The sequence below is a fragment of the Plutella xylostella genome, chromosome 23 (assembly GCF_932276165.1).
Source record: "Plutella xylostella chromosome 23, ilPluXylo3.1, whole genome shotgun sequence".
Lineage (NCBI taxonomy): Eukaryota > Metazoa > Arthropoda > Insecta > Lepidoptera > Plutellidae > Plutella > Plutella xylostella.
The window spans coordinates 5,833,109-5,849,141 of NC_064003.1; the positions used below are offsets into that span (position 1 = coordinate 5,833,109).

Consider the following 16,033-nt stretch of genomic DNA (forward strand, 5'->3'; position numbering starts at 1 on the left):
TTCCTACAATTGCGTTCAGACATCATTTATTTCAAAAATGATGAATGGATTTCAATAATAATGATATCAAATTAAAGCTGACATCTTAAGCTTTTAAATGACATATCATTTTTATTATTTCTATTCATAATTTTACTTGTATTAATGTATGTTTGCGCCGTCAAGGCTTGAGTCGATTTGGTTGCTCGCGAGTGTAGTAAAAATAACAATCCAATCGACCCAGGAAAATGTGGTGATAAAAGCACGATCTAAGTCGTATATAAAGTCCAGTATTTTGGTCAGTGGTATCATTCAACCACGAGCAGTCACTGCTTACAGTCGTGTCTTCCGAGTACAGTTGCATACAACAGTGAATATGAGATTCTTCCACTTGCTGATGCTGGCGCTGGCGGCCATGACCCTGCTGCTGGGCGGCGCTCACGCCGCGCCCAAGGTCAACGTCAACGCCCTTAGGAAGGGCGGAAGAGTTATTGTGAGTATAGATTTTATTACACAGGGTGTCAAAAAGGGAAAGCAGAAAGCAGAAAGCGAGTAAATATATGAGGGTCAATCAAAGCTTTTCAAAATAAGCGTTTTTTTAAACACTTTGTTGATCACTTTAACTTTACTATGTAGACATTTTTCACACTAACTACCAAAAGCTGTTGAATTAAAGTTATTAATGACGACGTGCTGAGTCACATCCTTTCGGCTTAAGTACTTCCTGAGATTCAACCTGAGAAATGTTAGAAACACAGCCAATGTATTTAGGTCAAGCTTTGTATGGGAGAAATAATGGCGAGTGATTCTGGGAAAAAATGTTTTCAGCGGGTACTTACATTTAAAATGCTTAATAAAAAGTTTTTTTAAGAAACTTGAGAACTTCTGACCTACCTAAATAATTGTTTTTTACTTTAAAAGGTACCTACTGTTATTACTAAACTATTGTTTTATGTCTATAAGAAACGTTCAGCGTTTCAATTTTGTCAAAAGCTCTTAGTGCGCTTCCACCTTTTTGAAAGTTAATGGCAAACAACGTTTATGTTTGTGTTGTGCTATACACTAGTATTGTATAATGCACTAGTGCACCTATCCTATAACGATTTGTAAAGATGAATGTTTTTTTATTTTCAGCGGAAGGGTCTCGGTGTGATCGGCGCGGCGGGGACGGCGCATGAAGTGTACAACCACGTGCGGAACAGGAACCAGGGGTAGACACCGCCGGGGGTGGACACTGCCAGGAGTGGACATCGCCGGGGTAGACATCACCAGGAGTAGACACCGCCATGGGTAGACATTACCAGCGCTAGAAACTACCAGGCTTGTTTATTCTTTAGTTAAAATGCATTTATAATTATAAAATGTTATAGAAATAAGCAAAACTTTACACATAAATGTATATTTTTTTTACCAAATGACGGTACGGTAAAAAGTTTTGGAAATTACATTTAATAAAAATAGACTTGCAGTATTAGCAGGCATTGATCATTAGTTTAATATTATTATTTATTAAAGTAAGAGTAGTACTATAACGGACAGGACCTAACTTAATGTTAAACACGTTGTTTGAAAATAAATAAATTGAGATAACTAAGTACTTTCATTGATTTCCAACCACCTTTCTATGTCATAATAATATAATACTATTATCGTGTTCCTTATGTTCAATTAACAGATAACACTTTTCGTGACTGATTTGTTTTAAACGAGACTGTACAATATTACAAAGAGGTCAAGCTAAGAATTTAACTTTTTGTACTCTATTGAAAACTACTACCATAGTAACTAATTGTATCAAAAATCTCTCTGAATTGTGTAAATTATAGCATACAGAGATCTTCTGATAAGCTACGTATTAAATAGTGCACTGTCCGTTTCGAAGCCTCATCCAGTCAACGTAACAACTAGGTATTTCATAGTTTTAAATGTGGCATAAAACTTTGCTTTTCTAAATGTCGCACAAAATAAATCATAAATAACGCTGTCGGAAGCTGAGTTCGCGCAAGTCCCTTGGCTCTCACTTATTTTCAAATTTGAGGACTATAATGGAAGTGAAACGTTAGATTTTATGAGCAGTAAATAATTTTATGGCTGTCATTAAAACTGAAATGCATGAAATATTGCCCCTGTATTTCCTCCAAACCTGATATGCTACCTGATATTTTCAATAACATTTTACCTTAATAAAAACTTACAATGTTATAGCCACAAAATTTTCTCCTAAACCTAGAGCTTTTTTTTCTGTAGGTATGATAAAATGAGGTAAGTATATTGTACACTCACGAGCAATGAATTGTACCTCTTACAAAAGGTCGACAACAATTAATGACCCCATTTTTTAAACATTTTATTTAGAATTTGATTAAGATATTTTCTTTTTTAGTTTCTTTACTTTTATTCTGAGTGATGTTGAATGTACGGACAGCTGCATAAGTAGCTATAGTCCAGTAAATAAATGACTCAAAATGAGATGTAGAGTGCGTGAGCAGGTAACTAAGCGATTCCTTCAGAAACTTGTTCAGGGGGCTTAGGTTGTTAACATACCAAAAGTCCTGACTCCTAGGTGATGAGCGGGGGGGAGGAGGGGGGGATAAAGGTACGAAATTTTGGTTTTTAGCTTATATCTCGAAAACGGTGCATCGGAGAGAAAAAAAATTATCTAATGAAATGAAGTTCTTAAAATTATCTAAAACTTTTATATCATGTTTTTTTTTCTAATTCCTAACCGTTTTCGAGCTATTACCCTCGGAAAAAGAAATTGAAATTTACAAGAAAAATGTATTCATGTCAAAACAATCATAAACATTGCATCATATTGTCTAAACCTATTCATAAATGAAAAAAATTAATAGAAAAGAAGTTGTAGATTTTTAAATTCCCTTTTAGAATATGCAACCCACCTAAAGTCAGGACTTTTGGTATGCTAACAACCTAAGCCCCCTGAACAAGTTTCTGAAGGAATCGCTTAGTTACCTGCTCACGCACTCTACTCCTCATTCCTTGACTGGACTACTATACACTTTTGTACCTTGTCAAACTGACTACATAACAAACCGTCAATGTTTGAATTGGCAGTTTGTGAGTTTGACAAGGTACAAAAGTGTACAACTACTTATGCAGCTGACTGTACAAAGTACATCAATTTTGCAGACGGCATCATTAAGCTAGTCTTAACTTGGAACTTTTTCATTGCTCCTGAGTTTATAAAAAGGAAGATCAATTCTCGATGAAACGGAATTAACCACTTACACACGGGTAAATCTCAAACTCGTATTGAGGTCTGACGCTCATGTTTTATTCACAACACATGGCTGGTTTAGCTCTCAGTTCGATATTGTGGTGGATTCATTATTCATTATTATTGTTTGTGAAGGTGCAAGTACGAGTACTGGGCACTGGACCGTTAGCTTCATAGCGCTCCGGACTTTGCTGTTTTTTAAGGCTGGTTGAGTTGCAGACTAGTGCGTTTCAGGACGTGAGGACTAGCAGTTGTAAAGGTTTGTACACACCAGTGCAGCGCCACAGGTTATGGCATATGGCACCGCGCACCGCCCGCCACTCCACAACGGGCCCACTGCGGCTTCGCCGGTGGCATGAGTGTAAAAGAGTCTTAATATGCAGATGAAAATGTAAACCTTTCGCCAAGAAAAAACAAGTATTAAAATGATTCCGGTGTCTCTTAATTCTGTAATTTTAGGTCAGATTTTTTCATTCGGTTAGTGTTTGATAAATGAAAAGGTAAATTATAGTAAAATAATATTTATTTAAATTTAAAAAATACTTATTTATTTTAGGAAATACATTGGGCACATTAATAATACAGTATACAATCATAAAGGCTAGTACACATCTACCAAAGGTGGCTATCCCTTGCGGTGTCTACCTCCGGCGGTGGCTATCCCTTGCGATGTCCACCCCCGGTGATGTCTATCCCAGACGTTGTCCACCCCTGGCACTGTCTACCTCTGGTGCTGTCTACCCCTGGTTCCTGTTCCGCACGTGGTTGTACACTTCATGCGCCGTCCCCGCCGCGCCGATCACACCGAGACCCTTCCGCTGAAAATAAACACATTTTCTTACTGATTTGATTAAATATTATGTTACAACATGTTTTTAATTATGTATAATATTATGTAGAAGTAACGTGACCTAAATTTTTTCCACGAAGAAGCAATACGCAATAATACTTATACTTATTCGTGAATTTTGATAAGTTTTGATTGACCCTCTCAATTCACCCCCATTCTGCTTACCATTATTTAACACCATGTATAATAAAATCTATACTCACAATAACTCTTCCGCCCTTCCTCAGAGCGTTGACGTTGACCTTGGGCGCGGCGTGGGCGCCGCCCAGCAGCAGCGTCATGGCCGCCAGCGCCAGCATCAGCAAGTGGAAGAATCTCATATTCACTGTTGAACGCGACTGTACTCGGGAGGACACGACTGTTAGCTGTGACTGCTCGTGGTTGAATGATGCTACTGACAAAAATACCCGACTTTATATACGCATGTGATGCTTTTATCACCAAGTTTATTTTCCTGGATTATTTGAATGAATTTTTACGGTATGGAGATTCCCTTTGCTAGTGTCTAAAGTCAAATTTGAATACATTTGGGTTAATCCCAGTACAATGATAACGTCGTGATTTGTGGTCAAAGCTATTTATCCCTAAGTTGTGGTTTCGTATATTACTTAGGCAGTATACCTATTATGCTATTAGTTTGTTACGAATGTTAAGCATGACAGATCTATTGCCTACCCAATTTTTCCCATACCCGATACCCGGTACATAATCCCATGTTAACATTGTGCTCTATGAATGCAAGGAAAGTACCAATAAAACACGTCAATTAACTAAAGGAAAAACTTTGCGATCAAATTACATTATAAGAATTAAGTAATATCGATGGAATACGTTGTTCTATGTATCGATGAACACGAGTGTATGTTAGCTATTATTAGCTAGAATATGATTGAAAAACCCACTCTTAATTAATCTTATCCAGAATTAATTTTCATCAACAGCATGTTCTTATTATATCGTGCATGTGTAAGTTTTCTTCTGTTATGGATATTAAATGTGCTTACTTACTTACACAAGATTACGCTATAAGATTGTTCTTACAACTTTTTTAATTACAAAGTTGTAAAAAAAGTCTTAATCTGGTGTGACGAGGGGCAGATTAAGTACCTACTTGCAAAAGTAATCAAACAAATAACATAGTTTAACTTTTGTTATCAGACTTAATACCCTTACTTTTCTGTAAACTCATACATGATGCATTGTTTTTGGACATACTCCAAATTTATTGCAAGTAAGTTAGGTTTTCATTTCATTCGGTCTTTTAGTCCTGACACTTAATGACCCCAATTTGAAAATAAAATATACCTACAGTATTTACAAACGTTCTTAGTTGGTAATATTCTGATGCGTTGTTAAATCTACTTGAATATTGCAGACGGCATCATTAAGCTAGCGTTTCCGTTTAGGAGTAATTTGGTGCTGCAATTTTTTAATTGCTCTTGTGGTCTTGAGTGTTTAATAACTATGCCGGAAAATAGTTAAGCTAATTCAGAAGATATACGTATGTCTATGTCATGTAAAAAATTACTTGCTACACATAAGATATACATACCCTAAGTATAGGTACCTAATTGTTGGTGTAGGGATTATGTAAAAATAAAATACTTTTACTTACAAGGAAAACATTTGATTGATAAGAGATGTGATCCAGAATCAATCAAAACGAATAAGTACAATACTGTATTGATGATTGATTGATTCGGCGATCCGACATTGACAAATTATTCATACGATGTCGGCAGCCAGTAGGCAAATACATTGCAATACTTATGAGTGAGTAGTCAAAACAAGAATGCGGGGTATAACGTATTATAATAATATACAGGGGGTTGCAAAATTCGCGTAACCAAGAAAGATTTTAAGAAAAGCATGAATATAACATTGACATATATATTTGAAATCATTGGAATATAATTGTTTTTCGCGATTTTTCATGTTCCAGAACGGAAGTAAATCAGGACGACTTACTCACTTTTTTGCCTTACTATACCACTTTTACAACAGTTTATTTATTTATTTCACAAAATCCACAGCACAAGACGAAATAATAGCTTAGGTATTATATAAGCCATACATAGGCCAATTACGGACTTACATTATACAAACGAATCACAATTACATCAGACAGAAAATAAAATATAAAAAATACATGCAAAATTTAGGTTACAATACAGGCACACAAAAAATTACAAGCAATTAAAAATTACAAGCAACAAAACATAAACAAAAATTCATTTAAAGTTGACGCATGTACCTATATAACACAAAAATAACCAGCATGTCATTTAGAAAAAAAAAAAAGAAAAAAAAAGTTAAGTTTCCAAAAATCTAAATTTTATGTAAATCAATAACTATCCTTGGCGAAAAACCATTCCCTTATTCTATTTACAAAGCTCATTTGCGTTAAATGAAAAATGACAAAGTCTGAGAACTGATTATTATAAGTTTTAGGTAGTCGGCAACTTATGGAGTTACTTGCGTAGTTTGTATGCACTAAAGGTAAGTATATTGAAAAGGCTTTTCGAGTATGACGTGTGCGTCTGTATAAAATGCAGCAGTGTGTATAAAAAACCATTATTATCATAAATTTCTGTTTTGAGACGAAGTTTGTGGTGTAGGTACTTATGGGTATGTATTTAATTATTTTTCTAAGTTATAATGGAAAGATAAATACACAAAGATACAGTCTCATTTTTGCTCGGTTTTAACTTTTATATTTCATAATAAATATGATAGCAACAATCATAACAATATCCTATAGCATCGAGCACTATCGCCTAATACCAACAGTTAATCCGGCACTCTAGCTGAATACTAACCGAGGGCCTAGTGCGAGTTTTACTCACAGTATGAGAAGTAAAAGTAAACGTGAAATTGCATGGCTCTGCGATAGTAAAGCTCGTGTACCGCTAGGTGGCGTTCGAGCGTTTTCAGATGTCCCGTTTTGGTAGAATGCCCTGTTTTTAAGTCTGAGTAGGGTTAATTACCGTTAGTCAGCACTATCAACAGAATTAAATATCTAAGGATACTTCCTGCCAGACCCTATAGCGCGAAGCAGAAACTCACACTTTTCGTTTCATTTTCAAACCCCAAAATTTGCTAAATCGAAAAAAAATACGGGGTGTAACACCCATCCTGTATATCAGTTCCTAGTCCATAATATTATCGTCTTATGTTCTGATTGAAATGGATAATGTTTTCAATTGGCATAAGTATATAATTATTGTTCACTTTTCTCTTCTCGAAAGGTATACAAACTTGCACTAGGCCCCCTGATCTCAGCTACGTGCAACGGACGTACATTTGGAGGTGGTTCAATAGAAACATTCGTTGCTACTGCAAAATTTTAAGTATTCAGGATTCAGTTAAAGCTATGTAGGCAATGCGGTACGAACTCAATTTCGGAGAAATGTTAGGAACTGTTACGTTTATGTAGTAGGAACTAGGAAGGGGATTTGGTCATTCTCTTTGTAGAAGAAAGTAGTGGGGAGATCAGAGGGAAGCAGTAGTTTTATAATATTAGAATAAATTAGGTAGGTTATTAACTTTTACAATTCTTACTACATGGTTATTTCATATACAGGGTGTTGCAAATACTAAACAACTTTTGTTCTACAAGTTTCGAAAATTCATGAAAAAATAATTCCTTTCACCCCCTTTAGGCTCAATATACCCTTTTACAACAGCCTGTATATTTTTTATATCGTATAATACGTACGGGGAATAGGTATATAGTTACATACTTTAAAATTGTATACAATTTAATTTTGTGTTCTATAAACTACAGGTATAAGGTTGCCTGTAAGAGATTGCTCTTAGCGATAAGGCCGCCGTAATTGTTAATTGTTCCTAGATAATAAGTTATCTTTGTATGTTTTAATTTATGGTGTTCAATAAAGATATATTCTATTCTACAAAAATGATCAACTTTTCATTGTATTCAGCCGCCGTGATGGAAAAGTGGCTTTTACATAGCAATAATAAATTGAATCCGATGAAAGTCTGAAAGGCACTCCAATCTCCTTCCACGGCTAAGTTTGAAACTCTCTGCGTTAGGCCTCCCATATTTCATAGGAATTTCATTAAGTTTTCACCGCGTGTGGTCCATTTAGCCTTAACTATAACATGGTAACAGTTTTAATAAAGCAGTTATCAATGTGTACACTGAATATTTTATAGAGAGGAAATACGTGTAAGTATCTAAATTTAATAAATTACTCATGTTTGTGACGTAAAAGCTCAAAAGCAATGCATTTCAATCTCTCTTGCACCATTACAATCCTACCCTATCGAAGAGTATTTTTTAATTTTCCTTATTAGGAAAACATAAAGCTTACAATATCACACTTATAAACTAACACCCGTATGTATAAACAAGTAAGTGATGACTTGAGTAAAGTAAATACTCAAGTAACAATTTTCAAGTCATTGCTTGAAGTTAGACCTGTCAATTCCGATACTTTCTACTGAAGAATTCTAGCTTCAAGTAATTACCTACTCAATTAAGAAATTACTAAGCAACAAGTAATATCTTCTTTATATTACGGGTGTAAGAGTAGCTTAAAAACAAGCCAATAAAGATTTCACAAAAAAAACATGAAATCAAAAATAAGTTAATGTAGCAGTGCACCTTGTTTAATTTCTTGCGGGTTAGGTAATTGATAACTTCACTTTATTTTGTATGACATGTTTATTTTCACTTTTGCAGTAGGTAACGATTAAAATACATTCAACTCTTTTACGATATATCCTAAACCAAACCATACCGAGATGTAGAATTAGTTAGACAGCGCCATCTCGGGAATAAATTAGAAACTAAAAACTTATACAATTACACATTCCGCCCACCAAGGCGTCAGCCTTAATAAGCTCTTTGCTGACAGAACTTTAACACAATAAAAGAAAACAAGGGAAAATAACCGCCCACCGTGACAATACTCTAAATGAATAGGAACTATACCTTGAAAAAAACATAGAATAACTACTTAATAACTATGCGATGACAATTTATTGCAACCAGTAACCTATAACATAAGCTACAGCTGCTCAAAAGAACACAAACTTTAAATTTAACATTATAAACTTAACTTTAAGATATACACAAAAAGAACACAGTATCAATTTTTTGGTAAAATACACAATTTATTACAGGGGCGTTTCAGTACATTATTTTTACACCTTATTGAAACTACTCTTGTAATACCATCCTTACCACTATGCCTCGCAATCACTCTTCCTAGCAACCACTTAGCTGGTGGTAAATTATCCTCTCTGATTATCACCACATCATCTATTTCGGGTTCTATTTGATGATGCGTCCACTTATAACGTTGGTTAAGTGTAACTAAATATTCTTTGGACCACCGTCTCCAAAAGTCAGTTACCATTTTTTGGACTAATCGCCACCTCTGTAGCCCTGTTACATGAATTTCTGAATAATCTTAGTCAGGAATAGCTATTAGTGGCTCTCCGACCAAAAAATGACCTGGGGTTAATGGAAGAGGTTCATCAGGATTCTCACTTAACTTTGTAAGCGGGCGCGAGTTCAGACAAGCCTCTATTTGTGTTAACACCGTGGAAAGCTCTTCGAAAGTAAGTGTAGAATCACCTATTACTTTCTTCAAGTGAGTTTTGGTAGAGCGCACTCCAGCCTCCCACAAGCCACCGAAATTGGGTGCACTGGGTGGTATAAAATGCCACTTAGTCTGTTCCAATGCAAGCAACTGCACAAATTCGGTTGGAAGCTCTGATTTTGCACGATTACACATCTCTTTAATCTCCATATTAGCCCCAACAAAATTTGTGCCATTGTCACTGTACAGATCTTGACAATGACCTCTCCTTGATATAAATCTGCGATATGCAGATATGAATCCCTGTGTCGAGAGGCTCGACACTGCTTCCAAATGTATGGCTCTTGTAGCCATACAAATAAAGAGGCATATATAGCCTTTGTATGATTTTGACCCTCGACCAGGTGAAAAGCGTATGTTGATGGGACCGGCAAAGTCAACTCCGGCTGATTTGAACGGTCTGCTAGGTTTCAATCTTACTTCTGGAAGACGTCCCATCAATTGGTTGTTTTGTTTGCTATATCTCAAACAAGTTACGCACTCTCTGTAAACCTTCTTTACTTGATCACGCGCGCGAATGATCCAAAACTTAGATCGCAAGATATTGAGCATGACCTGTGGACCGCCATGTAGCGTTTTTTTATGAGCATCCAAAACTACAAGCTTAGTAAGATGACATTTACTAGGCAAAATTATGGGATGCTTTTTGTCATACTCTACATGAGCGTAATGAATGCGTCCATCTACCCTTAGAATACCATCTTTATCAAAAAATGGATTAAGAGTATGCAGTTGACTCTTCTTCTGCACAGTTTTTGCTGTTTTTAACTGTCGAATCTCTTCACTGAAATAAAATTCTTGCGTCTGTTTGATACACATGATATAGGTTGCTTCAATTTCATCTACTGACACCACATTCAAAAATTTCACGTGTTTAATCTGTAAGATCCTTCGGCAACACGACATTATGCGCAACATTTTTTGTAGATCTGAAAATTTTGTCCAGATACAACTAAATTCTTCTTCCTTGTCCGTGTGTGTGAATAAAGCTTTAACGCTTCGTAGCTCTTCATTTGTTGAATAGTGCTCGGTTGAAATGTTAATGGTTTCTTCACGAAGCCAGTTCGGTCCGTTCCACCACAGTGAATGTTCTGTCAATTCGCTTGGCTCTAGCCCCCTTGAAGAACAATCTGCTGGATTGCAAAGTGTCGAAACATGGCTCCATTGTTCGACGTCTAGAATGGTCAATATTTCTGACACTCTGTTACTAACGAAAGTGTTCCAGCGATTAGGCAGTCCTCTCAGCCACGCCAAGACAACTGTTGAATCAGTCCAAGCTCGTATATTTTCCTTTGGAATTTTCATAACTTGGCTCACCTCAAATGCTAACTTTGTAGCAAGTAATGCGGCACATAATTCCAAACGAGGAATTGAAACTTCTTTCTCAATAGGAGCGACCTTAGTTTTTGCTGTGATTAAACTCACACTAATATTTTTGCTCGCATCGACTGCGCGAAGATATACCACAGCTGCATACGCAGTTTGAGAAGCGTCCGCAAACGTATGCAACTCAACTCGACTCTCTTTGGTTGTATTAATCCATCTCGGAATATTAATGCCTACTATTTTGACGAGTTCATTTCTGAATCGAAGCCATTCATTCAAAAGTTCGGGTGTCAAATCAGTGTCCCATTGCAGTTGAGATTTCCACAACTTTTGAATAAAGACTTTGGCTACTATCACCACTGGTGCGATCCAACCCATCGGATCATACAGCCTAGCTATATCCGAAAGAACTGATCTTTTGGTGAATGGTCCGTTAACTCTTGGCAATGATATTGTATACTCGAAGCTGTCAGTTTGCTTGTTCCAATTAACTCCTAACACTTTAACCGTGTTGCCAACTTTGATTGGGATGGACTTATTCAATTGTTGATTCTCTTGTTCAATATACTTCAGTAATATTTCACTATTACTGCACCATTTTTGCAATTGAAAGCCACCTGACTTCATCAACTTGGTCATTTCATCGTAAATCTCAATAGCCTCCGCGTCTGTGTCACAACCAGTCATTAAATCGTCCATATAGTAGTCTTCTAGCGTGATTTTTGCTGCCTTTGGACAATTTGGCATCTCATCTTTGGCTAATTGTTGCATAGCCTTGACTGCTAAATAGGGTGCGGATGCCGTCCCAAATGTTAATGTCAATAGCCGGTTATGTTGAATTGGTTGGTCGGGCGACGGCCTCCACAAAATTCTCTGAAAGTCTGTATCATCTGGATGCACTCGGACTTGACGGTACATCTTTACCAAATCAGCCACTAGACATATCTGATGAGACCTCCACCTCATAAGGATGTGACGAAGATCCTGTTGTAGCTTAGGCCCGACAAGGAGATTATCATTTAAAGACACATTGTTGACACCCTTACAGGACGCGTCAAACACGACACGAACCTTTGTAGTCTCCTTGTCTTCCCTAACCACCGCATGATGAGGTAGATATACTGCTTTTTCGTTATTCTTTTCTTCACTGTCGGTAATTAAAGACATGTGATTAAGCTGAGCGTACTCTTCAATAACACCTTCATAGTCTTTCTTTAAACCTGGATTCTTCATCAGTTTTTTCTCTAGTAAGTGGAATCTCTTCCTTGCTATGTTTTGTGACTGTCCGTATTGACACTCAGGATCCTCTGTATTGAATGGCAGTCTCACAACATAGCGGCCTTCTTGATCTCTCTGGTAAGTTGTATTAAATATCTCCTCACATTTCTCTTCTTCTTTCGTCAGTCGTTTTGTTATACCATCTGGTTCGTTCTCCAGTTCCCAAAACTTCTTCAGAAGAACGTCTTCTTTAACTTGCACATGCATGCTGATCACTGGTTTTGCTGAAGCTTGATTAGTTTGCACTCTACCTGAAATGATCCAACCGAACAAAGAATTTTGTGCTATAGGTCCATTGTTGATCTTTATCAAACCCTCTAAAATGATCTCACCGTATACTTCAGCTCCCAGTAGAATATCAATTCGACTGGGTGATTGTATGTCCGAATCAGCTAGTGGTAAGTTTCTCAGTTCTAGCCAATCAGAAACATTAACAGGTGATGCCTGCTGGAATGATGTCAATGATGACATCACAAACGCATTGACACGAATGGATAGAGCTGGGCTGTGGCGTGATTGTAGTATGAGTGAAACCATATTTTTAATTTTAGTTTCACCATCACCCAAGCCAGCTACAGAAGCATTCACCGGAACTCTTTTCAGCCTAAGTAACTGAGCTGTTGACTCTGTAACAAAGGATGCTTGGGACCCTTGATCGAGGAGGGCCCTGATTACATGAGATTGAGCATAGCAATTGTTTGATTTAGCCTTGACCATAGCCGTAGCCAATAAAACACTGTTTTCAGTGTGCTCATCTTTAACAAAATTTGCTACTACTCTCGTCTCTGCAGTTGAAGCTACACTATTTACTGCTTGTTTTACAGCTCTTTCGAAAGATGTGGACTCTGACTGCGTTGATTTCGGAATATCTCTCTCATAGTGAAGCATCGTGTGGTGACGTCTACCGCAATGTCGACAGCACGTAGCTTGATGACACTGCCTTACCGCATGTGTCGGTGACAAACAGTTGAAGCACAATCTCTTTGATTCTACTACACTAACTCGCTCTTGAGGAGATTGCTTTCCAAACTGTTTACACTGATAAAGCCAGTGTTGACCTAAACATAACCCGCAACTAATACTATTGTTATTGTCTTTTTTCTCTTCTGGTACACTTGAGGTGGTGGCATGAAACGACTTTTGTGTTAATGAGGAGCTAGATTGTTTGGCTTTGTAGCATGATGGTTTCACATTATAAATGTTAGATGAATCTACCATTTCTAAAGCTCTAAATCTACATTCAAGGAAATCTACAAGTTGTGCCCAAGTTGGCAACTCATCAGACAAACCCACACTAAGTTGGTATTCCCACTGCTTTCGCGACTCTTGGTCTAATTTAGACAGAACAATATAACTCACGATAGAGTCCCAAGATGACGTAGAAACACCAATATTGTCCAATGACTTCAGGCACGACGTAGTAGTGTCCAGCAGCAGTTTGATTGCAGTTGACGATGCTGAATTTATAGCCTTTTGATTAAAAAGTCGCTTAAATATCTCATTTACATTGTATCTCTTATTGTCGTAGCGACGTTTCAACTGCTTCCACGCTTCATCATAGTTTGCATCTGTCGTTGGTAGGTTCCGAAGTAGATTCTCTGGCTCACCCGTTAAACTACTTTTTAAATAGTGAAGTTTCTGGACATTGCTTAAAAGAGTGTTCTCATGGATAAGTTTCAGAAACAAGTCGTGAAATGCTTGCCATTCGTCATAACCTCCTTTAAATGTCGGCAATTGTATGCGAGGTAACTTGACATCACAGCTAACTCCCGCTGTACCTGTTGGTTGACTCTGAGCAGGCGCACTGACATTTTGATTTGGCACAAGCTGTTTCAGATGTTCCTTCATTAATGTCTTATATGAAATGTACAAGTCTTCGACCTGTTCATAAAAGTCCGATTCAAAATATTCAGACTCTTTCTTCTCATCTCTACTCATACCAGTCACAATCTCTAAATGATCTCCTTTAAATTCTGTCCATAACGCTTCTAAATTTTCCAGTCGTGCTTCTATATATGTAGGTTTTAATCTCTCTTTACTAGTCTTTTTGTAGTTTCTCTCAGCCTTAATTAGTGTCTCATATCTATTTTCTTGTCGTAATAAAATCGCCTCCATATTTCATTGATAGAACTAAAACCCTTTTTATTCTAAGTTCAGCTTTTGAGGAAATTTTCTAACACTTTTTTGGACGCAAATTTTCTAAGTCCAAGTTTTACGAAAATCTTCAAACACTTTTTTCTCACGCCAATTCGGCTAAGTCCAAAATTTGCCAAAATTATTCTAAGTCTTTTTCAATACTAAATTTCAACAGTAATTCTTCTAAGTTCTTTTTTGACTCAAATTTTTCTAACACTTTTTACTAGTATATTTCAAGAGTACTCACAGACCTCACAGTCACGATATTTTGTCCACCACTCACTGTACACGCACTTTATTCCCGGGTTTCGGCACCAATGTTTAATTTCTTGCGGGTTAGGTAATTGATAACTTCACTTTATTTTGTATGACATGTTTATTTTCACTTTTGCAGTAGGTAACGATTAAAATACATTCAACTCTTTTACGATATATCCTAAACCAAACCATACCGAGATGTAGAATTAGTTAGACAGCGCCATCTCGGGAATAAATTAGAAACTAAAAACTTATACAATTACACACACCTATATATGTCCCCTCTTGGCATCCTCATATTTATTTATTGTCAGAAATAATAGGATACCCAAGCAAACCTTAATAAACTTTACCCTTGGTGGAATCAATTCCATAAGAAGTAGTTTTTAGCGTCAGCTGCCGATTTTCGGATGGATGCTAAAACGAAAAAAAAGATCCACAATATTAAACAGATAAATATTATCAAAGTACCTACCTATATGTATTAAAACGTCTTAAATTACCTATCCAATTATCTAAGAAAATTTGCTGCAGTAAGGTGTTGTCCCGTTTGCACACAGGAACAGGAAGTATTCAACAAAATGTGATGTAGGTACCTACCTAATAAATAGTCATTGTGGCAAAATGCTGTAACAAAACACAGTTTACAGTTTCCCGGATTTAGTACAATTAGCCATAAAACAAACATTCCTACGTTCAATCGAGGTAGATGCCAAATGGAGAAAACTTTTAGATTAAATTAGTTTTCATCGGTAGAATCTGGTAGAGCGTAGAACCAAGGGCAAATTGTTAAAATGTCTCTATCAATACCTACTTTTTTATAAAATTTATAATTCTATTTAAACTAATTTTTCTTTTTTTGGCTTTTTCTAATTCTACTTACTATTTTTGGAAATGCACTTAAATAATAAAGTAGTCAATCTTAGCGTATCGGTGTCAAACACTAGAGCTGGAGTAGGCTTTGTCACACTTTGTCACCATGGTGAGTCAGATTAGTTGTCAGTTGCTGTCTACCCGGCGCCCGGGTGCGTCAGACGTACCTATTGGAAGTTTTTCCGTCAATAGAGGAGGTAGGCGCGTCTGTATTGTGACTGCAAAGCCTTATTTTATTTCATAATATTTGTATGTAATATTTTTGACGGTATCATCCTTTGAGCACACAACCTATCTGTTTCACAAAAGATCGATAGGTACTAGGGCATGCAATACCGGAACAATTTTCAATACCGGTATTGAGTTCCGGTATTACAACTCAATACCGGGATCCCGGTATTAATACCGGTATTAGACTTCCTTGTATTAAATGGCATAAACTGTGTTTAAAGGTCGTATACA

At 36.7% G+C, this 16,033-nt stretch overlaps 1 protein-coding gene across 1 annotated transcript; it reads right to left on the reverse strand.

The window, feature by feature from the left end:
• Positions 1-9,508: 9,508 nt before the first annotated feature.
• Positions 9,509-13,192, reverse strand: LOC119692758. The gene is made up of 2 exons (XM_048629611.1): positions 11,401-13,192; positions 9,509-9,552 (listed from the first exon to the last, which is right to left on the reverse strand). Exons 1-2 carry the CDS (start codon positions 13,190-13,192, stop codon positions 9,509-9,511), a joined length of 1,836 nt encoding a protein of 611 aa, XP_048485568.1.
• Between the last annotated feature and the right edge of the window lie 2,841 nt (positions 13,193-16,033).